Source organism: Drosophila tropicalis, unplaced genomic scaffold (assembly GCF_018151085.1).
Source record: "Drosophila tropicalis isolate 14030-0801.00 unplaced genomic scaffold, ASM1815108v1 contig_463, whole genome shotgun sequence".
In the NCBI taxonomy this organism is placed as follows: Eukaryota; Metazoa; Arthropoda; class Insecta; order Diptera; family Drosophilidae; genus Drosophila; species Drosophila tropicalis.
Genome location: NW_027172929.1, coordinates 719,496 through 743,600, shown reverse-complemented (window position 1 = coordinate 743,600; position 24,105 = coordinate 719,496). Strand labels below are relative to the sequence as shown.

At 37.0% G+C, this 24,105-nt stretch overlaps 1 protein-coding gene across 3 annotated transcripts in view; it reads left to right on the top strand.

The window, feature by feature from the left end:
• Nucleotides 1-13,222: 13,222 nt before the first annotated feature.
• The window catches only part of rols (rolling pebbles), a 49,224-nt gene continuing 38,341 nt past the window's right edge, over nucleotides 13,223-24,105 (top strand). For 2 of the 3 annotated variants that reach the window (XM_068287188.1, XM_068287191.1), the window contains exon 1: nucleotides 13,223-13,770. In XM_068287188.1, the coding sequence (XP_068143289.1) occupies nucleotides 13,587-13,770 (184 nt within the window). In that variant the 5' untranslated portion in view covers nucleotides 13,223-13,586. The remainder of the gene's footprint in view (nucleotides 13,771-24,105) is intronic. The other variant, XM_068287190.1, reaches the window with a different exon arrangement.

Below are 24,105 nucleotides of genomic sequence, written 5' to 3'. Positions count from 1 at the left end.
AAATCAAGTCGAAAAATACATTTTTTTCATCTCCAAATGTTTTAAGTCATTTTATAATACCCAAAATATCAACAAAATTGGTATAACAGTTTCTAAAATCGATTAGAAATTGGGTAAACTGCAACCCTGATTAACCAGGTGGATATACAGAAAATGTTATTTGGAAATTTCCTTTTAAAGTCCGATAAACTCTTAAGTTTATACATCTCAAATTATTTATTAACTATGATATGTGAGGACATTTAAATTTGATTGATGTTCAAAATCGATCAACTAGATTCTTGAATATACTGGAAACGCTCCCTTAGTTATAAATTTCTGTTCATAGTATGATCTTTATATCATATTTCATTTATATTATGTCGTTACAAATTTTAACTTGAAATAACTTGAATTCAGTCGAAAAAGCTTATTTTTTTACAGTGCAACTTCGAAAAAAGCTTTTCCTTTCGGTACATAAACTGACTGCAAGATCAGATTTATTTCTCAGCTTAATTGTAAAAAAAAGCTAGCAAATTTTTCGCAGGTGCCCCTAAAAGATGCCACAAAAACAAAGAAACGAAATTCGAACTTCTTGAAAACAAATTTTCAATTGGAAATGTTTGCGCACATAGATTTTAATTAAATTGTACATCTTATGAATATTTTCTTGAAAATCCCATCATACGATGCATATAATTTTCCTACGCTACACAAATTTATGAGATTTTCCCACAATAATTTATCATAAAGTCAAAAAAGCCAATCAACAAGAAAGAGGGGGGAGAGAAAGAGTAGTTCTTGGTGTAAGAAAAGTCCTTGAATTATCTAGCCCGGATGATAAAGATTATCAGGCTGCAAGCGTAGCAAAGTCATCAAAAAGGTGTCACAAATCATTCACCCTCGTGCCCAGTTCTACCAGCCCCCTCCCTCTCTCACTGACTCCCCTCCCCTATCACTCATTCCTATCCTCCCCCGTTTTTGATCTGGAGGCTAGGTAATGTAAAAGTGAAAATCAAAATTTTTGAAAATTAAAACAACCAAAGATAAATACTACGGAAAAGAAAGGCGGCAGGCAAAGAGAAATTGAAACAGTTGCTTGGAAAAATCAAGAAAAAAAAACCAAAACCCAACATCTACAACATTTTGTCTTACGTTTTTCCAATGAAGCGCATTGAGTATTGTCGTGTAATACAATCCGTGCGTAACTAGAACTACTAAGTGCATCTGTATCTCTATATCTCTCTCCTCCAAGGTGAACAAACTCCCAAACGCTGCGCATGCGTTGCAATCGTTATGAGATGGAAGAGACAGGAGGCAGGGGCAGGGGCAGGCACCTCCTGTTGCTGTCATCTAATTTCAAAACATGAAAAATTTGTACTAAAGTTGAATGAACTAATGGTGGGGAAGAGATCCTGTGGAAACTAGAGGTTAGAACCGGTGGTTTTTCCTTTTTTTTTTCGTTGAGTACATTGAACTTGGATTTTAGAGAATTGTTGTTGTCATTTCAAAAAGTGGGTACAGTAGGTAAAACAAAAATAATTTTAAGACTTGAATTAGTTTTCAATGATTAACTTATCCCCCATGAATGGGGAGGGACTCTCGTTTTAGGCTTAGAGTAAAGATTATGTGCGAATTCATGTATTGAAATACGTTTAGGCAAAAAGTTTTCCCCTCTTTCAGTGTGTGTGTGTGTTAAGACATAAAATCTGTATTTTCAGTCCTGGGCGGCAATTTAATGGCAACCAACCGTATACATATACCAGAGCTCCGACTCTGTGGGCTCTAGGCTCCCCCCCAATTAGAAATTGCAACGGTTTTTGCGACTTCGCGGGGTGCTAACCAAACAACAGACGCATCGTCTGCCATCGCGGGGAAATGGAATCTAACAACAACAACAACACCAACGACAAGAGACGAACACAAAAAAGTGACTGCACACGTCCAAGACTTGATACTATATTTAGATTTTAGATGGGATATGCTGCGACTGCATCTTCGTCTAGTTAGTCGAGGGCCGTGCCGTTGTTCCGTTCTGCGCCGTTCTGTTGCGGCGTTGCTCTGAACTGAGCTGTCGCTGTGCTGCCTGGCAGCATGCTCGTGGCCATGATCGTGATCTTCTTCTCGCTCCTCCTCTCAGAGGACTGCTTTTCAATTTCAATTGCATTCCAGCGCGCGTTCGGTACGGTACGTTTTACGGGTGGATACTGTTTTTACGGAACAAACATCTAAAGGAGCCTAATACCAAAGAAAAACTCCCTAAAAAAAACCGTTCGCAAACACACAACAAAACAAAAAACACCTAGAAAATATATTTACAATTTTGGATTATCAGTGACAAATGAAAAAAAAACCATTAGTGCAACCAAAATGAGAAATATAACTTTAATAAATCCGTAAAATTTACAAAATTCGCCATATATATATATCTGAGCACATCTGAGCAAATCGGTTGCCAGTGATTTACTTTTTTTTAAGTTCCTATAAACAAGCAATTGTGAATGAAAACAAATCTACTTCATCTATCATTACTATTAATATCAACCAAAGAAATCAGACAAATATACACACACTATATTTAATCCAAAAAGAAGATAATTCTATCAAAGGTATGTACAAATGATAAATTTATTCGAATTCATAATCGGTGATTGTATTGTTTAAAATATTTATGTATTATTTATTATTTTCACAAATATTTATTGTAGAAAAAAGTTACCTAACTTGTGACTTAAGACTAGGAATATAGAAGTTTATGGTCTTAAATGACATTTTGAATTCCAAAAGCGTTTTCGATTTATTAAGTTTCGGTATAGAACAGTTATCAACTTCAAAAAGGATTGAAATAATACTTTGGAGTTTACCTTGATCCTTGGGATATTCATTTGATGTTTTCTTGGCTTTAATTTGGGGATTACTTTTCATCATTCTTTTGATCATGAAGACATTTTTGTTGTTTTTTTTAAGGAAAGTAGGGGAAAAAAAGAGAAATTTATTGGTTTGAAATTTGAATCGATCTGGGAAAATGTCTGAGAATTTCCAAACGAAACCGAATGAGTAATGCCTTTGTAATTTGTTGACAGCGCAACTTGACAAAATTAGCATGCCTTTTCCATGTTATCTCAAATCCCTTCACGACAGCAACCAAAGACAAAGACAAATATAGATCCTTCTATATACATATACATACATATATGTATGTATATTGTGAAGTGACCACATCCCAATGCATTTAAGTGCCAATGTCTGGAACAGTGAACCGAAATAAATGACTAACCGAAACAGAGGACGGCAACGAACGACGAAAGAACAGAGTTTTCAATTGAAATTGAAAATAAGAAAAATGTCGCCATGTTTTGGGGAAACGGGGAGAATAAAAAGGCTCCTTCCTATCTACCCACCTCCCTTCCTTCTCAGTTTATTTCATTTCACTTTTCACCAAACCGAAACCAAACGGAAAAAAATTAAAGAAAAAAATGTAAACAACACAAAAACACCAGAAAAAAAAACAACAAAAAAATAAAGAGATATAATGTAAAGAGTGAACGCAGCACAAGTTCAAGATTCTCACACATACAGGGAAAAGTAATAGCTAAAAGTAGAAACACACACACACACACACACTCATGCACATAACTCGAAGCAATAAACTACAGAAAGTAGTTTAATGCAGTTTGCTGGGGATCCTAGACCCCGCAGTCCTCCCTATCTCCTCCTTCCCTCTGGCCACCTTCTCTATTTCTATCTTCATCTCTATCTATGCTGCATCACCTTCTGCCACTGCCCTCTTCTTCTTCGTCTCCTTCTCCTCCTCTCCTTTCCAGTTTGTTTGAGTTTCCCTGTTTGGCGCACGACAACAACCACGTCGCGTCATTTAGTTTCCTTTTGCCCCTGCCCCCCTTGTTTCCATTCGTTCCCAATCTTCCGATCGTTTGCTTGATCTATTTTTGGTCCTAACCTTATAGCTAGAGCCTAGGCTGGGGCATTGTGTATGTGTGTGTGTGTGATGTGTGTAGTTTTTCGTCGCCTCAAGTAATTTGTTTGTTGCATTAGTTTTTGCTGCACCATCTCCATACACTGCAACAAATTTAAAGTTGTTTTAAAACCGTAAATCGCATTAAATCCATAGCATATATAGGTCAACCTAGTTTAAGTTATTATCAAATCGCTTTATTTTATAATTTAAGCCACAAATATCATCTTACTTTTCCATGAGGCAAATTTCTGGTCAAATTTCGATATCCAAGAACGATTTTTTTCCAAAATTCCCAGTACTCTATCCTCATATAGTTTAGCTGAATATTTTTTTTTTAATGTGTAATTTGAAAAATGTCAAAACCGCAGCCAAGACATAACAAAAAAACAATTTCTAAGGCAAACAAATAGAGAAATGGAAAACAGAGAAGAGGAAAAACCAATATTGTTTATTTCAAAACTGCAAGTCAACTTCAACTCCAAGCAAACCAAAGAAAAAAAAAAAACTTTTTCACCCCAGTAGTAAAATGCAAAAAATAAAACAAACATTAGCTCTTAGTGCGTGAGTTTTGCCAATAGAATCAACTTTAGGGACACCTTAGAGGAGGTTAGGAGGATAGTTTACCTGTCTTAGTCAGTTCTTTCATGTTTCTTTGCACAGTAATGGGTCATATCTTGGGTTTTTGTCGGCCATTTGGCAATCTACCTATCAATGTGTAAGGAGTAAGGAGATCAGGAACCCGTTGATCGAGAGCCGAGAGGCATATACATAGTCAAAGTGTGTTAGAGCAACACCTACTTGAGAGAATGTCAAGAGTGCGACGACATGCCAAAGATAACAGCAGCAACAGCAACATCAACGTTGACGTTGACGTCGGCAGAACTATTACGACTTTGAGTTCTTTGCACTGTGTGTCCCAGGCCATGTCAAGCATCTGCCCGCAGACGCCGCCAGCAACAACAATAACAACAACTGCAGAAAGAATCGCTGCAGGGGGGCACACACACACACACACACACGCACACATAGACCAACAAATGCCATCGAGATGCGCACCGCTTGTGCCCATAAATGGGGGAAGTTGCGTGCGCATTTACTCTACACCATCCAATCCACCCCATCCACCTCATTCCCCCATCCATCCCCATTCCAAGGCATCCATTGCCATTGCCATTGCCACCACCTTTCTTCCCTTTATTCTCTAACTATTTGGGGGCCACTTCCGTCTGCGTCTGCGTTTGCCTCTGCGTCTGCGTCTGGGACTCTGTTCCACGTCTTCGTCTTCCATGTGCGCGCGCATGTCTGCAAACTGCTAGAGCGAGAGATTTATGTTGAAACAATTTCATGTAGTTGTTATTGTTGTTTTTGTTGCCGCATTAAGTGGCATTAAAAGTGGAGCCTACAGCCCAACTGGGGGCTTGAGGCTGCTTATCATTTACACAAGCTCGCACCTAGATGAAATTTTCTATTCCTCTCCTGACCTAACCTGAGCTCAGCTCATTTCCGTTTTTATGACAGGGAGACTAGAGTAGAAGTAGAGGAGGGGGAGGCGGAGGATCGTTAATGTTTAAGTTTTAAGATCTAAAATTACACCCAAAAAAAAAAAAAAAATGTCAAATTATGTTTAATGTCTATAGATTAATATTTCGGAAAAGTACAGTTGCCACAACTAGAAACTAAGCGAAGACTATCCGGAAGCCAATAGTTTATACTCTGCAGATAATTTAAAGACCCTTAATTTGACTTTTAAGTAACTACTTTTAACTAACAATTTCTGTTTGCTTTCGCAGAATGACAGCCGCCATGCAGTTGCCCATTGCCCATTTCGATGATGATGATAATGAGGATCAACTACAGACACCTCCATTGCCCATTAATCCACCGCCAGCGTTACCCAATGGCATCATCTATGGTTTTCGTACACGGCATTTATCCTGCATTGAGGAAAACGATTCGGATTCATTGCATAGCTCATCTATACCACATAGCGCTGCCTATGATCTTATGCAAAAGGCAGATGAAACATTTCAGAAACTAAATGCGACAAATAGGGCGGAAAAACGATGTGACCACAATCTCTGCACCTCAGACTGTGAGGCTCAAGAGGAGGAGGACGAGGACGAGGATGATGCCGATGAGGAGGAAGAGGATAATCTCAATGATACCATTGCCATGATAGATGAATCCCGTCTATACGATGCCGACTATTTGGATGAGCTGGTGGCAGCTGAAGAACCACCGCCGCCGCCTGAACTGGCCGATTCGGGTAATGCCGAAGAGGATCAGGATCATGATGACTATTGGCAGCCAAGTTTCAATCGCAATGACATTATGATGACCTCCTGCTATGGCACATTAAATGGCTCATTTGGTTCCAATGAAATGTCAGCCACGGTTGGTCCATCAACCTACAATGATCAGATGATAATGACAACGCCCAAAAAGTCCATGGAACCTTTATATGCCACGCCAGAGAAACGTCGCGAAAGTAATCGTAGTTTTGATTCGACATGTGCCTCCCAGACAAGCTCCATTTATGGTGGTTCAATGAACTCTTCATTGGACCTAAAGTACATGATGAGTGTTTCGCTTGGCGGTGGTGTTAACGGTGGTGTTGGAGGTGGTGCAGGTGGTGCTGGTGGTGGCATAAGCGCCACTAGCACATTACGTGGCAATTCTGTGCCGCCCCTGGATTTATCATTGATGTCCTGCGATGGAGTTAGTGCCCTCGATTGGGGTTCGGCAAGTGTCAGTTGTGTCCTAGACAAAGGCGGTGGCAATCCAGCCGAAGAATTGAGCGAGGAAATGGCAGCCAAGTGTCTAAGTGCAGCCGAGAGTGGTAAGTTAAGAATATTTTACATTATGTAGATCAAATTAAAAACTATCTAATTACTTTCTGTTCAAAGGCTTGACCTAAAAATGTTTAAGCAATTTCTCTTGCACATTTCCCGTGTTTGTTTGTTTGTTTTTTTGTCTTTTATTTGAATTACTCCCTGTTTGTCTGCCCCTGTTGAAAGGCAATTCATCAATTGATCATTACCAATCCTTCATTACATAGACATACTCACATTTTAATGACCCACTCTGGCCGAACTCCTTTCAGTGTGTACATTTTGGCATTAGAAAGGTAGCCCGCAAGGCGGCGTCTGACCCCCAAACACAAAACACAGGTACTACATCCACATCCACAGCCACATCATCATCATCGTCGCTCATAAAAAGGGGATAAAAAACACTAACCCGGCCATTTGAATTGGCAATTGAGTAAACAAAGCCAGAGAAAGCCATTTCACACAGATGTTTAACAAGCCTTCCAAACCGTCCAGGGTCATAAATCATCAAAAATAAAAAAACAAAATATATATATATATATATAAATACAGTTTATATATATGTATATATGTAGTTTTCCTTGTTGTTGTTGTTGCTATTTGACCGATGGGAAGCTAGTGTAATAGGATCGAGTTTGAAAAAAAAAAAACTCCCCACGGGTGAAATTTACTGACATTGACAGTTTCTAATAAGAAAATTGCTTAAGATTTATGCCGCCGTCGATGATTTCGTTTTTAATTTAAAACTAATCAATAAAACGAGGAGAAATAACACACGGCACACCAGAACACAACAACAAAGCACAACAAATTGCCAAATGATGCAGCAAAGTGCAATGTCACAGTAATTTACGTGCCATTCCGAAGCCAACTTCAGCTTGCAACCACTGCAACAACAACAACAAACAAAACAACTGATGAAAATTTATGCAAAGGGTTAAGTGTCAGCTGCATATGGTAAGAGAGTCTAGCCAAAAAAATGCACATGCATAGTGGACAAATTTTAAGGAATTGTATGCAAAAAGTCACCAAGATCGATTTTCCTTTTTATTCCTGGCATAAACTGGGACAAGAAGGAACCATTTCAAAATAGTTTCGACACTTTTCAGAACCAAAACTTAAGTTGAACTATTAGGCAAATAGACAAAGACGGATTTCACGATGGATTTTTGTGGGTTCTTTAAGATAAGGAGCGCTCAATTCATGCACTAAAAGGTTAACTCTGTTATTTCTCGCTTCATTTAGCTGCAATTCTCAACCAGTTTTAGCATTGGAGATTTAGCAGTTCTAGCAATTCAGTCCCATGGTGCAATGGTTCCACTTTTTTAGCTCTTTATTTTTCTGCAGTCGTGCGTGTGTGCGCAAAAGTGAAAAGTCATGAATCATATACATCATGATCGCACCACACCATGGCAAACTAGGATGATGATGGTGGTGGTGGTGGTGGTTGGATGGTGATGATGATGACGCTAACGCTAACGCTAGAGTGCTGAACGATGATCATATGCTCAGGCCCACAGCTAGAGCCATAGTCAGAGTCATAGGCTCAGCAAAAGCTGCATGGCTATGGTTGCATAGAATTCGAGTGGAAGTTTGAGGTACCATAAAGTTACATTGCTTATCGCTGGAAAACTTTTAAAAAACACTTGAGATAGCGACTGAGAACGACGTGCAGCGCGACCAAGTGCAACTTAGTGCCGCCGCCACATAGCCATAGCCATCGCATCCATGTGGACAGGTAGAAAACAAAACAAAAACAAAAAAAAAAAAAGTCTGAGAAAGATCGAGAGAGAGAAAGATCACGAGAGACAGAAGAGAAAGAGAGAGGGAGCGAGAGAGGGGTAGAGAACTGCTTAGTGGCAGTGGCAGTCGGTTGTTTGGCTGCTTGTGTCTTCTACAAATAGACTCTCGAGACCTGACGGCCACAAGACAAAGTCAAACAAAAGATCCGAAACGGTAGTTGCCATGAATGGACCCCAAGCCGAAGCCGTAGATACAAACCGGCTGTGTCCAAACTCCTAGTATCTGACGGATGCTAGAGTCATAGCAACTAAGTTGCCCCACGGATGTACTCTCTCTCTCTCTCTTACCATCTCTTCTCTTCTGCTGAAGTGTGTTGTGTGTGGAGCTAACTAACTATTTATGACTTTGAGGCGTCGTTGTTTAGCCCCACTGATACGATACGAATTCAATAAAAACCGCACACGCACACAACAGCCCCGTCGATTTCCCACAATCGATGATGGTTTTGACTTGAATTTGCAATTGGCCAATTGCTTTTGCGGTCGGCAATTTATGGGATAAGTAAACTATATAGTTAGTTCTGGACAAGATAATGAAAGTGAAGTGGAACTTTAAATTGGGGGCCCCCCTGCATTTTAAATGGATGGGAATAGAATTAAATTTCACCTTATCATTGAACGACAACAGATAGATATCAGAAATTTGGTTAAAATATATTTATGGCTTAAAAAAAAAAACAGAAACAAAAGATTTCCACACACAATCTTATCTCACTTTGTATTATTGTTTATTGATTTACAATCCGTATAGATTCTTGCAATTAGTCGAGATTTCCATTAGAAATGAAACCCAAAAACACATTACAAATCGCCATTGGCCCCATTTATCAAGATTGTGTCAAAGGTATTAGCTCATTTTGGGGTACCACTTGAGTGACTTAATGACTATGAACCATTATTGTCAGTGTATACATATGTATGTGTGTGTATATGTACCTTCTGTGCCTGGGCTAGATTAAAAATGTAAAAATGTTAATTGAAATATATATTTCAATGGATTTGTGTTATCATCGGTAATGAAAGAAAGAAACCAACCAACAACTTGTTGCTAAATGTGGAGCAAGAAATGGAAAGCCCCGAAACGAATAATAAATAATTGAAAAAAATTGTAAGAAAGCATAGTAAACTCTTTTTGACTAGCCGATAACCCCTTTTCACTATCGTATGCTATATTTTGATTATGGTTTTGAAGTTTATCTATCGTATACTGATCCTTTAAAAGAAGTATTCGTTCTATTTATTCTTAATGTATAAAATATTATTATTTTCATTTGCACTTACGAAATTAATTTGATGAAGCTCATTCCAATTTCTGAAAAAGAAAACGAAAAAAAAAGTAGTTAAAGCAAGTTATCGATATCGGTTTATTTAAGATAATCATAAAGTCAGTTTTGTATGAAATATCGCGGATATATGTATGTCCGTCTATATAAGCACCAAGATCTCAGAGACTGTTAAAACTAGAGCTACCAAATTTTGCATGTAGACTCATGTGGCTTGTAGGTAGAGCAAGTTTCTTTAAAATTTTTGACATGCCTCAAAAATATTCACAAAATATCGTCATTCTCAAAAAGTTAAGTTAAAACAACACGCAATTTGCCGCTAGAGGCGCCAAAGTGCTTGTATCACTTGATTTTAAGATAGTTTCACGGTCTTTCTTTTTTTCCTTTCCATATCGACTCTTAGGGGAAACGATATTTTGAAATTACATTTATCGATAACAAAGGGAATAAGGATAAGAGTCCTTCGAATGATGATTCAACGAGTTTCTCTATGAATTCAACAAGTGGTTGCTTATCAGCAAATTAACGGCTCGAGCAGTGTGTAGAGTCACATTTAAAGGTTTGCGTCACTAGTTTAGCCCTTCCCCCACCCCCACCCCCTCCCGTGTTGTGTGTATGTGTGTGAGCGAGCGTGCGATAAGGTAGCCCAAGACCAGCAAGCAAACCTCAACCTCATCATCATCACCTCAATCAGTCAAAACTCCATAAAAGTACAAATATAAATACAAAGCGTGAATGAATTCTTTAACACAAAATTAAAAGAAGGAGAAAGAAACACAAAAAAAAAAAAAAGAGTGTGATAGCCGAACTGATAAGCTAAAGACAACGACAACAACAACAACCAGGCAAAGAGATCGGCTATCAGACTACACCAACAATAACGAGACATCGCCTCAGAGAGACGGAGAGAGAGAGAGAAAGAGAGAGCGAGCGCGTGAGAGACGTAGATTCTCTCCCTTTTGTAGACTTTGTTGGAGAGTTGTTCGTTGTTCCCTCTACTCTGCTGCAACACTTGTTTGGCTTTGGCTTTGGCTTGGGCAGTTGGCTCAGTCTCGAAACGCATTTCAAAGCTCGTTGGTCGCTTTGTCGCTCGAAGCTCGTCGAATCACAATTTATCGTTATTCGCGATTCCTTCGACATAAACCCTCTCCAAAAAACGCGATCGACCCGGCATCTCTTGGATACGGTTTTTTGTTTTATTTTTGATTTTTGATTTTTGTCTTCTTCTCTAACGAATAAATGAAAAATTTAAACTGCAAATATTGCAAAATTTAACGAAATTACGCCAACCTGGTATGAGTAATGTGAGAATACATTAAATGAAATGTAATAAAATACCTGAATATTTACCTAGATACAGGGTGAAGAGAAAAGAAAAGAGAATATGAAGTGGAGTGAATTGAATTGAATTGAGTGAACGAAGTTTGTTGTGTGCATCATTATCAAAGAATGTGTGCAAAAGTAATTCTTGTTTTATTTGGTAGTTAAGCAATAAATTTCATTATAAATATGACATGATAGAGAACGTATTGTTGTTAACTGAAAACCCTCTTTACACCTATTTCTTAACAGAGATAACGAGTTTTTTGAAATACTTGGCAAATTTTCACATTTTCCAATGAAATTTTATGCTTAACTTTAACAAATCAAAATTCCTTTAAATATTTGTAGTTATACAGTTGCGAACTTAATAATAGCACCACTTGCTGAGGTAATGTGTTCAAAGGATTCCTAGGCTTATTTTAAGGTTCTAGGAACATGTGAATACGTTTTTGAACGTAAAATACTTTCTACTAATGGAAGCAGAAAAAAAATTCTACCAAAATCCAACGTTTTCAAAGATTTTTACAAAAAACCTTGATATACTCAAAAAATACCCGAAACTAAAAATAGCACCACTTTACAAATATTTACTCAAAATTAAAAAATAGCAGAAAAAAACAAAATTCATTAACAAGTTATGATCAGATATTAAAAATAGTATTAAATAATAAACTTTATACTTTGTTGCATTGCCCTTATTGGCAATAACCGCAGCACATCGTCCTGGTATTGAGTCAACCAGGTCTTGACAGCATTTGACCGTTATTTTTGCCCAGGACTCCTGGATTACTTCCCAACACTTCTCAATTTTTGTTGGTAATGAAACAGCAACTGCTTTTTTAATATCAGACCAAAGATTTTCAATGAGATTTTGGTCTGGTGACTGTCCCAGCCACTCAATTAAATTCAGATAATTCGCTGAGCACCACTTCCTGGCTTTCTTACTGGTGTGCTTTGGGCTGATGTCCTGTTGAAAGGGTCATATTAGCTGTATATTATCCTCAGCGTATAGTGGCAACACCGTCTATAAGATATTTACATGAACTTGCTGATCCATAATCGATTTGTGGACTGATATGTGACCGACACCATAATAAGACTAACAGCCCCATACCAATGACACTGATTCTAGACTCTAGGGTGAATTTGGAGTTGAATTCCAGGTTCTGTGGACGCCAGACGTATGGTCTATAGCCTTTTCTACGATATTTTACAATTTTATTTTCATCAGTCCATTGTACGTTCCTCCAGTTTTGGACAAGCCAATTCTCATGATCTTTGACCAACTTAAGGCGATTGGCATTATGTCTAGCGTTCAAAAGTGGAGGCTTTCTTCGACTGGAATCTTTTGAATTGATCTTCCGGAGGTAGTTGCGAACAATTTGGACCCTAGTTTGGGGCTGAAAGTCCTTTTTAAGATCTGTTAGAGCCTTAAAAGAATCCTTATTGCTCTCTCGCATTAAGGGACCGACTTCTTGCTGCTTCAGTCTTGGCTTTCGTCTGCGAGTTTAAGGCTTCTGTTTCAAATAGATCGGTATTCGGATCACTCTGTTGGAAGTACCAACCAGTTTTCCATCTTCAAGATCCGATTTTTTCTCCAAAACCTGGTTTAGGATGACGTTTCGCTTTTTTCCCGGGGCAGTGTTTTCCCCGACCCATTATATCTAAAGGTCTCGGATATTTTGTAGTACTGTTGCTTTTAAAATCGACTTTGAACCAGGGACTATTAAATATGTGTTTTTTGCTATGCAATTCTGCGAAATTTAACGGTATTTTGCAAAATACTGCAAGTGGTGCTATTTTTAGTTTCGGGTATTTTTTGAGTATATCAAGGTTTTTTGTAAAAATCTTTGAAAACGTTGGATTTTGATAGAATTTTTTTTCTGCTTCCATTAGTAGAAAGTATTTTACGTTCAAAAACGTATTCACATGTTCCTAGAACCTTAAAATAAGCCTAGGAATCCTTTGAACACATTACCTCAGCAAGTGGTGCTATTTTTTAAGTTCGCAGCTGTACATGAATTTTTTTTTCATCTGTTCTGTGAGTGCGTTTTGAGTAACGAAACGAATTGAATAACGAAAATTACAAGATTATAAGAAGAAAAACGTGAAAAGTGAATCAGCAGAGAACAATCAACGAAGAGGAAGAAGGGATACAGAAACACCACATCAAGTCCAAGTCCAAGCCCAAGTTGGGGCAACGGACTTGAAAGGATTCGCCATACCATTGGCAGCTGGAATTGTATCTTGTATACACAGCATACACATACCGATACAATAAAAGAGGATCCCTCTGCTTTTCCCCTTCCCTATACCGATCTTTATACACCATCTTCATCCATGAGGCAGCAGCAGCAACCCAGAAGACAGTGAACCGCAAAAGATACATGCCATGTTCCCACTAACCAACCGCTCTTCGAGTGGCAAAAGCAACAACGACAAAAATACCAAAACCAACATTAACAACAACAACAATATTGGCACTAAGGATCAAGTGAATTTACAAAATAATAATTGGAGCTGCAACAAAACAACCGGTCGTCGTGCTGGAAGTGGGTATAGCAACAGTTTTTTAGGTAACAACCAAAATCTCATTCACCCCATCATCATCAAGAATTGAAACAAAAGAAACAAAAATAACTTAAATTTCAAACAACATTCATTTATACAGTTAACAATTTAAATTGAACAATTTCTTGTAAATTGTATTTTTTTTTCAATTCTATATAGAAATTCTTTGCAGAATGAACGTAAGCTTTGAGGCATTTTTTCTGAAGGGTTTTGTAGGGTAAATTATGAGTCCTTGTTGGCCAGTGTAATTGCAATTTCTTATTCTTTTTGGCGGCTTTATGTTTTTGATCTCGATTTACCATTATTACCCAAAAGAGCCAAATCTCTCGCTGGGCAAAAGAGAATTTTAATTTCTCTCTCGACATTGTGTCTATATCCCTTTTTCATGGAACTTTTGCGGCAACAATTACAATTAATTGCAATTTTCATTATTGTTGTTGTTGTTTGTGGCTTTTGCATTAAAATGCAAAATACTTTGGACTAATTTACATGTCGCGCCGTCTACAACAACAACGACAACAACAAAAGAGACCGAACAGACATACAGACAAAAAGAGATAGATAGATTAAAGAGACAATGCAAGTCTTTTGTTGCATGTACTTGATGGACCATGGGGGTCGGAGGATTGGGCGCTTGTTGGATTGGGGCGGAAGTGTAAGTGTGCATGTGAAATGCCATCAAAATTCCAAGATCTCTCTGACTTTCTGAGACTGAGATCCAGGTTTAAGTTTTTCATTCATCTGTCTCTATCTCACTCTGGCTCTGGCTCTGGTTCTTTCTCTGTCTAATTCTGTCTGTGTGTGTGTCTTCTTCTTCTTCTCCTATAGCTGCGCTTGCGCAATCCCCAAAAAGTTTGCTAAAAGAGTAGCCCAAGTAGAGACAGAACTTGTGGCATGGGGAGGGGTATGGGAGGGCGGTAGGTCAGGCAATGTCGGCACATGCGCTTTGTTTGCTACTTACTTTTGTGTGAGTGTGTGTGAAAGAATTCCCAGAAATGTTTTATTTCGAAATTTGTTAACAAGCAGACAATGCTGAGAGGAGTAGAATGAAGTTGAGATCCACGAGAAGGAGTGTTGTAGTAGAGTGTCTTGCCAGGAACAATGTTTGGCCATTCGTTCTACATACATGCATACATACATGTCTGTATATACCCTAACAAAGGTCTATATACATATGTATGTATGTACATACATACTTATATCTATTATAATTACAAAATTGCCATTAATTTTCCAAGTCAATTGTCAGCTCGGTTCTGTTTAGTATTAAGCAAGATCACGAAAACTGAGGAAAAGTTTGAAAAACTTTTCATGATTCAATCGGAACAGTTGTCTTTAAATCTCAAGTTGGGTTAAAGATCTGCACCTTAACAAGGTGGATCCAAACTTTATATAGAATTCTGTATTTCGTTTTGAACCCTAGAACTCATGATTTTGTTAGAGTAAACTGTAGTCGACCTAATGCTCATGTCTCATGCATGGAATTTTTGTTGTTTGAAGCATCTTTCAGACACACACACACACACAAGAACCAAAACCAAAAAAAAAGACGAGAAAAAAGTGTATCAAGTGTTTGCGCTGGTTCTTTTGTTCCTTTGTTGTTGTTTTTTTGTTTTTTCTTTATTTGTTTATCCCTCACTTTGAAGGTTAAAGTTGAGATTTTTTATTCGTTTGAATTGGCAATAGACGATATTCGATGTGATGGGCCTTAGACAGGTCCTTAATGTCGAGAACCGCTTGTCAAGCTAGTTCTAACTTTAAACTACATTTTTATGGCGGCAACTCTCTCTCTCACAGCTAAACCAAACTAATAATTTATCTAATATATTAAATAGCCTTCAACAAATTTGAAGCAAACATATCTCATATGCAAATGCAAAATGCGCCAATGCAAAATGCAAATATAAATATTTGTACCAAATCGTGTTGGCTCATGTTGCCGCACTCTCCGATGTCGAGACTCCGACTCCGAGTCTGAGACTCTGGGACACACTCGTGTTTAATTTTAATTGCAAAAATTGCAAAACTGACCAGTCATAACAAGTCTAATTAAGGCGCTGGCAAACAAATAACTTGCAAATGTTTTTTCATTTCATTTTCTTTTATTTTTTTGCATAGTCTCAATGTCAAACACAGCGACCCGCACAAATTAGAAAGGGAAATGGTGGGTGATCTCTGCGCAGAAGCAGAAGAAGAGAAGCCCATGAAGAACTGCACACTAAGATGGTGGTAGAAAGGAGAACTGAAATGAACTCAACCACGTCGAGGACGATCACGACTCCATGGCGAGTGGCAATGAGTTAATTTGCTGCCAAAACACACCCTCAGGGCTCATTAGTTTGAGTGAGATTTATAGGCAAATTAGTAGGAAATGCAAAACAAAGCACAACAAAACGAAACGGCACAAAAAAAAACCTACAACAAATTGATCAAAATGGGGAAACATTTTGCAAGCTCACTTCCTTCTTTGCAAAAGCGTTTTTAATGACAACATTTAAGGATAGGAAGTTGAAAGACATAAAAAGGAAATATTTAATAGAATGCTAAGTTTGGCTTGTACTATTGCCATGAAGAATAGAAATATAGCATCGATTTTGGCAAATCCTTGCAGAAATTTCGAAAGCCTTTAGTTGAATTCTTCAGAAATTGGCGTGAAATTTGAAGTACATATCTTATAAAGTTGTATACCAATTTTTGAAGATTTTTTCGATTGATTCGTCTTGTGATCAATAAATCTAACGATTACATAAGATTTTTAATCGTAGGCTTTTTCAGAAACCAAAAAGTTCTAAAAACTTGTAAATTTTAAAGATTCGTTGACAAGTTATAACGATTAATAGTGTGTTTTCGGGAATTATCGGGAATATCAATGAAATTGCTGATAGTCTAATTTTTAAACAAAATAATTGCAAACATTACAAAAGAAAGGGAGGGGAATAAACAAAAAACAAATGACTTTCGATTTATTTCTACTTTTGCGGTGACATTTTGAATGATTTGACACTTTGTCTGTGTAAGAAGAAGATATCATCATCATCATCAGACCCAAAACTCTTGTATATATTTTCCTTCTTCCTTCTTGCTGTCTCTATCTCTCTATCTCTTTTTTTTGTCACTGTCTCTTGTGTCAGCTCTGGGGCTGGCTATGGCATGGGGCATCGTCTTTCTTTTTGCCGTTTTATTAACTCATTATTTTGAAATCAACTTTGCCTGGCAGGCAAAACATGTTGCAGAAGTTTTCTGCCGCCTGACAACTTGACTGCACACACACACATACACACAGAGAGGGACACACACACATGTTAATGCTGTCGCTTGCACAACTTTCCTTTGACTCCGACTCCAAGTTGCAACTGCAATTTGGATCCAGCAGTTGTTGTTTGGGGTGATTAAATATCCAGCACTCTTCGGCAACAGATATGTATAAATTGAATTCACATTCATTCATTGACATTCACAAGTTTTTTGTGTGTTCCAATCAATAATAGTTAAACAATTTAATATTTATTTGTACATACATGTCTCTAATTACTGTCTTTACATGTCTATATCATCTTTCATAGCATCACCATAAAATCTCAAACGGATCATAAAAAAAGTAGCTAGTAGCTTTTTATTTTTAAACTTTTTGCATGAATTTTGAATGCCTTTTTTTTTTGTTTGTTTTGTTGTTGTAAGATCTGAGGTTAAAAGCCGACATAAATGCGTGTTGGCAAACAAAAACAAAACAAAAAAAAAAAAAAACCAATTAATTATTTGCACATTTGCTTGTTAGTTTTGTTTGTTATTGCAAAATGCCACAGCACACAACAACAAAAAATAGATAAAAATTTATATTTCACATTGTTGTTGGCGCTGCTGCTGGTGATGTCAGTGTGTTGTTGTAGGCGTTGAAAGAGAGACACGAACAAGTAGCCGAGGACATGGCCACCGAAATGAATACAAGACACAAAACAATTCATATCGCATCTACATACTATATATGTATATATAGTACATATGTATGTGCAGATAGGGCGATTTAATCAATGAACGAAATTTAATTGCTGATCAAAACAAAGAAAACCTTGGGTAAGCCAAACACATGCTTACAATATGGAAAAGAAGGCGCCACCACAATGGGAAAAAGAGATAAATGCATAATTTGAAGAATTTCATATGCATATGTATTCGTACATACCTACTTACATCATGTTTGTATGTACAATGTACATCAGCCAAAACTATATCCCTTTTAAATTGAAGTTGTTAACATTGGTTAAAATTTCATCAAAGAAAGGATAATTATTGAGAATTGTCGTTAAGGAATAACTAGATCCAGGGGGTTGGTTATTTATCTTCATGGAAAAGCAAAAACCTTTAAATGAATTTTCACTCTAATTTCTAATCATGCAGAAATGTCAAGAAATTTTAAGATTATACATATATACTACAGACACTTTCAAACATTTCGATATGAACACGTTTATTTATAAATTGCAGAAAAATTCTATTTTAAAATTCAATCTTTGAAATTTAGCAAGGTGAAACTGTTTTTTTTTTTTTTTTGTTATCACGTTTTGATCACATTTACTATAAAAACCCCTTCCCCACCGCAATCGCAAAAATCAACAATTTAGATTGAAAATTAAATCAAAAAGAGACGACGTAGTAAAATCTAAACATAAACAAAGTGGGAGACAGACAAACAATCAACAAAAAAAACCAAAAAAAACGTGCCAAAAACGCTTAAAAATGTTGGTCAAACATTTGTCGACTATGCAAATTTAACGAGTATCTTTAATATTTGGTCTAGAAATGCAAAGTACAAAACTATTCATAACTATGCGACAATTTGCAAAACACACAGCCAAAAATGGAGAGGGGGGGCAGAAAAAACTGGCCAAAACACGAAACAAGCAAAACCAATTATCGTTTTTAATTATTTGTAAATATTGAACAAAAGTCGGACGCCGCTCAGTTTAGTCCCGGCACGGCTCGACGGCGCCTACCCACAAAAAAAAAACAAAAAAAAGACCTTATCGAAACATAGTGACACTCAGCAACAACAACTACAGTCGAGAGAGTCACAGGTGCGCCCAATCAAAGTTCAAGCCACACCACACACACACACGCAGACTCATTGACATTTTTTTGTCCCCTTTATCTAATCAAAAGGTCTTTGCATTTCGCGTGCCAAAAACAAAAAGTAAATGAATCATCATCTCACGGAGAAGGTTTTTGAGGTCATTGACAATAGAATGGAAATTGCGGACATTAAGTTTAAGTTCCGGTATATACATATTCTTGAAACCGAACGTATTGCTACCCTTCTTTTGCAGCTTTTTCAACATTAAACTCAAGTTCTTTAAAAATTTCCTCCTTTTTTTCATTATCTTTGATTTTGCATCGAAAAATTTGTCAAATAATTTTGATTTTATTGTATTTTGCATGTGGGCGGAAGAAAAAAATAAAAAAAAAACAATTCATAAAAATGACAAGTGCACTTACATATTTAAATTTGGATGCTTAACTTTTTCCGCATCTTCAGAAACCGGTTAACCGGAGTTAATGTCATAAAATGATATGAGTATTCATTTGTCATAAGATAAGACCGAAGTTTCTATACTCTGTAATGGCTGATGGTGTTGTCCGAAAGGGTAAATCACAACAACAACAACAAACAATGACTTTTAGCTGACTAATTTCCTATATAACAATAAAGGCACTTACCTTTCTTGTGGGCGTGGTCAAAATTGTTGTAATTTATTAAGTGTTTCTGTGATTTGTTTTAATTGCTAGCACAAATGATTTAACTAAAACTTTCACTCGAGTCAAATTATGGCCTAATGACTAAACACTTTTCTCCCATTGTTTTGTATTTCAAAGAAAGAAAGAAAAAAGTGAGAGAGAGAGAGAGAGAGAAAGAGAGGGAAGAAAGTTAACACAAGTTTATAAATTCTGGGGAATAACAAAAAAAATCATTTGTGCATTTTCTCGAATTGCATTTTGCACTTTCCACATCGATTGAATTAATTTATCACAAAAATTTACCGCTACACAGTGTCAACACCAACCAAGGGGTAAACAGGATAAGAAGGAGGTGGTGCTGCGGGGTGGTGGTGCAGCAGGAACAAAATATAAGCATAAAACATAAAAATATTGCAGCATTAAAAGGCAATAAATTTGTGGGACAACTGGCTGACCGCCTCGAACCTGGAACCACAAACACTTCCAAGAAGAACAATCAATGTTGTGGTCCACAGAGGGGAAGGGAGGGGCAAGAACTGACCGATCGACTGAGTGGCGCGTCAGGAGCAGCAGCAGAACAGAGAAGGCAACTTGATATGTGACTGAACACTGAATACAAGCCCCATACATAACCAACATAACGACCTAATGAATACCCTACAGACATATTTACCTTGAACCATGAGTAAAAAGATTCATTTACATGGGAAATGAACGAAACTGCATCTACCCTACTTTTCTTGGGTATTCACACACTCACATATTTTTGAATACCCACAAAATGTTACTTTGGTTTGAAGAAAAACTCTCGCGCGCACGGACCAAAGTTTGATTTATGCGTTTTAAGAGATGTTGCGGTTGCTGCCGTTGCTGCTGATGCTGAATGGCCGATATGAAGCCGGGCAATGGCCACAGCAACGGCAACGGAGGACCACTACCATCTCTCTCTCTCTCTCTCCATCCTCATCCCCATCTCGATCTTAGCCAACCAAGAGAGTCAGTCCAACAAGTTAAATTTTCATAAGACCCAAAATGGCACGACTATCAAACGTTTTGTGTTTAGCCTGGCTGGAGGTTATAGTAAATGCAGTTAGACATAAATTATAAGGCACACAGAAAGACTAGACTAGTACAACAAACAGAAACAAAAAAAAAAATATGAAACAAAAACTATTTAAGCCATCATCTCTGCACAGTGGTACAAAGCCTAAAACATTATTTAACTAACGTTATTTCTTGATATCTAGATAGAATACGAAATATTGGTCCTTTTGTCTATGTGTCCCATTCTACTCTATCTCAGTTTTTGGGCTATGAGGATAAACTATAAAATATATAGAAATTGGCCACAACAAAAGTGCCAATAAGTGTTTAGAAGACAGACAGATATTCAGCTATAAAGGTTGCTTCCAATACTTTGACACTTCCAGTAAATTCTTTGTCATTTTGACTTTTCTGCCTCACTGTTTCAATGGTATCTGGCTCTGTCCATTTGTTTCCTTCCCTTCCTTCTCTCGATCTATGCAATGTTTGTGTAAATATTTAACGAAAGTCAAGCAGATGCAAATATACATATATGTAATATATATATTGGAGGGCTCGGACTCAGGCTCCTCTTATAATCGGATGCCTTTTTGGCTGCAACACGACAACTTCAACAACATGCTGTTGAACGCCTGTGTCAAGTTTAAGCCTTTGTCTCGTAAATTTTTCAACATTTTATTATTATGAAAATATACATATATATACAAATGTACAACATGTATATAAATATTGCATCTTTTCGCTGACAGTTTCCCTGAGTTTCACACAATGAGCGATTTATTTAGTATGCGAATTGATTAATTACAAAGCGGAAGAGTCGAGCCGTGGCATTGTTATGGATAACGACAACGAATCAAATCATTTAATCAGGCTTTACATTTTGATTTGGATTATGATTATTATTACTATTTGTTGTTGTTGTCATGTATTTTTTTTTACACGCAAACAAGTTTTGTAAAAAACTGAAGGTTTTTTTCGGTTTCTTTTTTTCGGTTTTTGTTCTTTTTTTTAATACCCTTCGCAGAGAGAAGTCAATATTTCTGACAATCTATCGAATATTTTATAGAATCATGTTTGAAACAACGACTTGAGCGGAAAGTTATCTTAGTTTGCAAAGGTTTGTAGGTAATTAAAGGTCTTTAAAATACTTTCTTGGGTTTCAATTTGATATGATTTAATAATATAATACACTAGCAAAGCTTTAAATTTGGATAAATTATGGAAATTATTCAAAACGATTGCCTTGTGAATTGGCCATAATTTTCTGTTTCCAGTGTTAGGATCTGAAATTTGGCATATTTTCAACGAATGTCAAAACAATTAGTTCCAAATGGTTGCCCTTAAAAGTTGGAAAATGTTGAGCAAAGTGTTTGGAGTGAAAAACTCGAGAGATGCTATTTTAGGGTGTAACTTTTTGTCAAGCATATTTGCACTATTCCTGATCTAGTTCAGTAAAATGAAGACAAGACTATTTTTATATTCATAATACATACATATATCATTTTTAAGACTTTTCTTATTTATTTGATATATTTATTTTTAAAGATGAATGTAAGATTTTTTAGTGTGCCTTCATCCCTAAAGTGAGATCTCTAGATCGCAATTTAGTTTAGTTTGCTGCCCATGGAAATATTTGTATTTAGGGCCACCCTAATGTATAATGGGCACATGAAAATTGTCAAATGTGGTTTTAATGTCACACACACACACAGTAACACATATGTGTAAATGTGTTTATGTTTATGATTCTGTGCCACTTAAATTGTATGGAATTTTTATACCATACACCCATAGGGTGAAATGGTATATTAAAGTCGCCAAAATGTATGTAACAGGCAGAAGGAAGCTTCTCCGACCCTATAAAGTATATATATTCTTGATCAGGATGAACAGCCGAGTCGATCTAGCCATGTCCGTCTGTCCGTCCGTCCGTCCGTCCGTCCGTCCGTCCGTCCGTCCGTCCGTCCGTCCGTCCGTCCGTCCGTATGAACACGCAGATCTCGGAGACTATAAGAGCTAGAGCCACCAAATTTGGTATGTATACTCGTGTATTATGCACGCGTACAGAGTTAATTGGAATTTCGGCCACGCCCCCTTACGCCCCCAGGAATCACATAAAACTATTTTTCTTAAAAAGTATAACAGCTAGAGACATCAAATTTATTTTGTATACCCGTTTAGTTAGCGCGCAAAAACTGATTGTTCAAACTTTTTGCCACGCCCCCTTACGCCCCCAGGAATCACATAAAACTGTTTTTCTTAAAAAGTATAACAGCTAGAGACATCAAATTTGGTATGCAGATTAGCTTGATAGACGCGCAGATATTGGCTATTTAAAAATTTTGCCACGCCCACTTCCGCCCCCGCAAATTAAACAAAACTGATTTTCTCAAAAACTAACAAAGCTAAAGTCACCAAATTTAGTATGTACACTGGCTTAGTATGCGCGCAGGGTACATCTATTTTCATATTTTGCCACGCCCACTTCCGCCTCCATATTTAAGAAAAAACCGATTTTCTCCTGTAGATTTTTGACAATCGCATTCAAATTCGGCAGACTAATTATTCTTATCTATTTCTACAAAACTACCAAATTTTATTGAAATCGGACTAGAAACATGCAAAATATGCGTATGAACGTATTTTACAAAGCAGTCCACAAGGCCAGAATTGGCCGTTGGCTAGTAGCGGCGCTAGAGTGCTCGTATGTTCGTAGAGTGAGCGAGATAGCACATACTATGAAACATGTAAAAACAATTTAATAGACATACATTTGGTTTTCGAAATTTGAAATATTTGTTTCGCCTGGTGTATGGTATACCCAAGTCGACGAGTCGACTTACTTGCTTCATTTGTTTTGTTTCTTTTTGTTATGAACTATTTAAAATATGTTCGAGCTGTAAAAATGTAATAATTGTGTCTTTTTCTATTTCATTTTCTTATATTTTCGATCTCTCTCTCTCTCTCTCTCATTGCAGGTAAGTGTTCTTTTTGATGATAATTATATTCATGGCTGGGTTAGTAAGTATTTGGCTAAAATCAATATGACAAACGACATATATGTACATACATAAGGGTAAATATTGGAAACATATGGTAAGATAGAGAGTGAGCGAGAAAGAGAGACAGAACTCGTTTCGTTTCGCCTCTTTTGTCGGCGCGAAAAAATAACAAAACTATTTACACACAAAAACTGTTGACTTAATGATTTAGTCATCAGTTTATATATATTTACGAACTTGTATGTATTGTATTAGCCATCTTAGGTAAGACGGTTTTCTAGTCCAGTATCCCCTCTCTTTCTCAGCACTCCCTCTTAAAGTAGAAGCCACCTTGGTTTGCCAACTCATTTAACATAATTAGGTCCAAAAAACCAGTTCCTGATATTGCAAAATCCTTTGACTAATTGGCCAAAAAATAAATAAAGAACTTTTTTGCACTTCAGAAGGCAAAAAAGCCAACATCAGCAGCAACAGAACAGAAGGAAAAGATTTCGTTTACCTGCAAAGAGAAATTAAATATTTTATATACCCCTGGAAACAGTAAAGATCGGGCATATAATATAA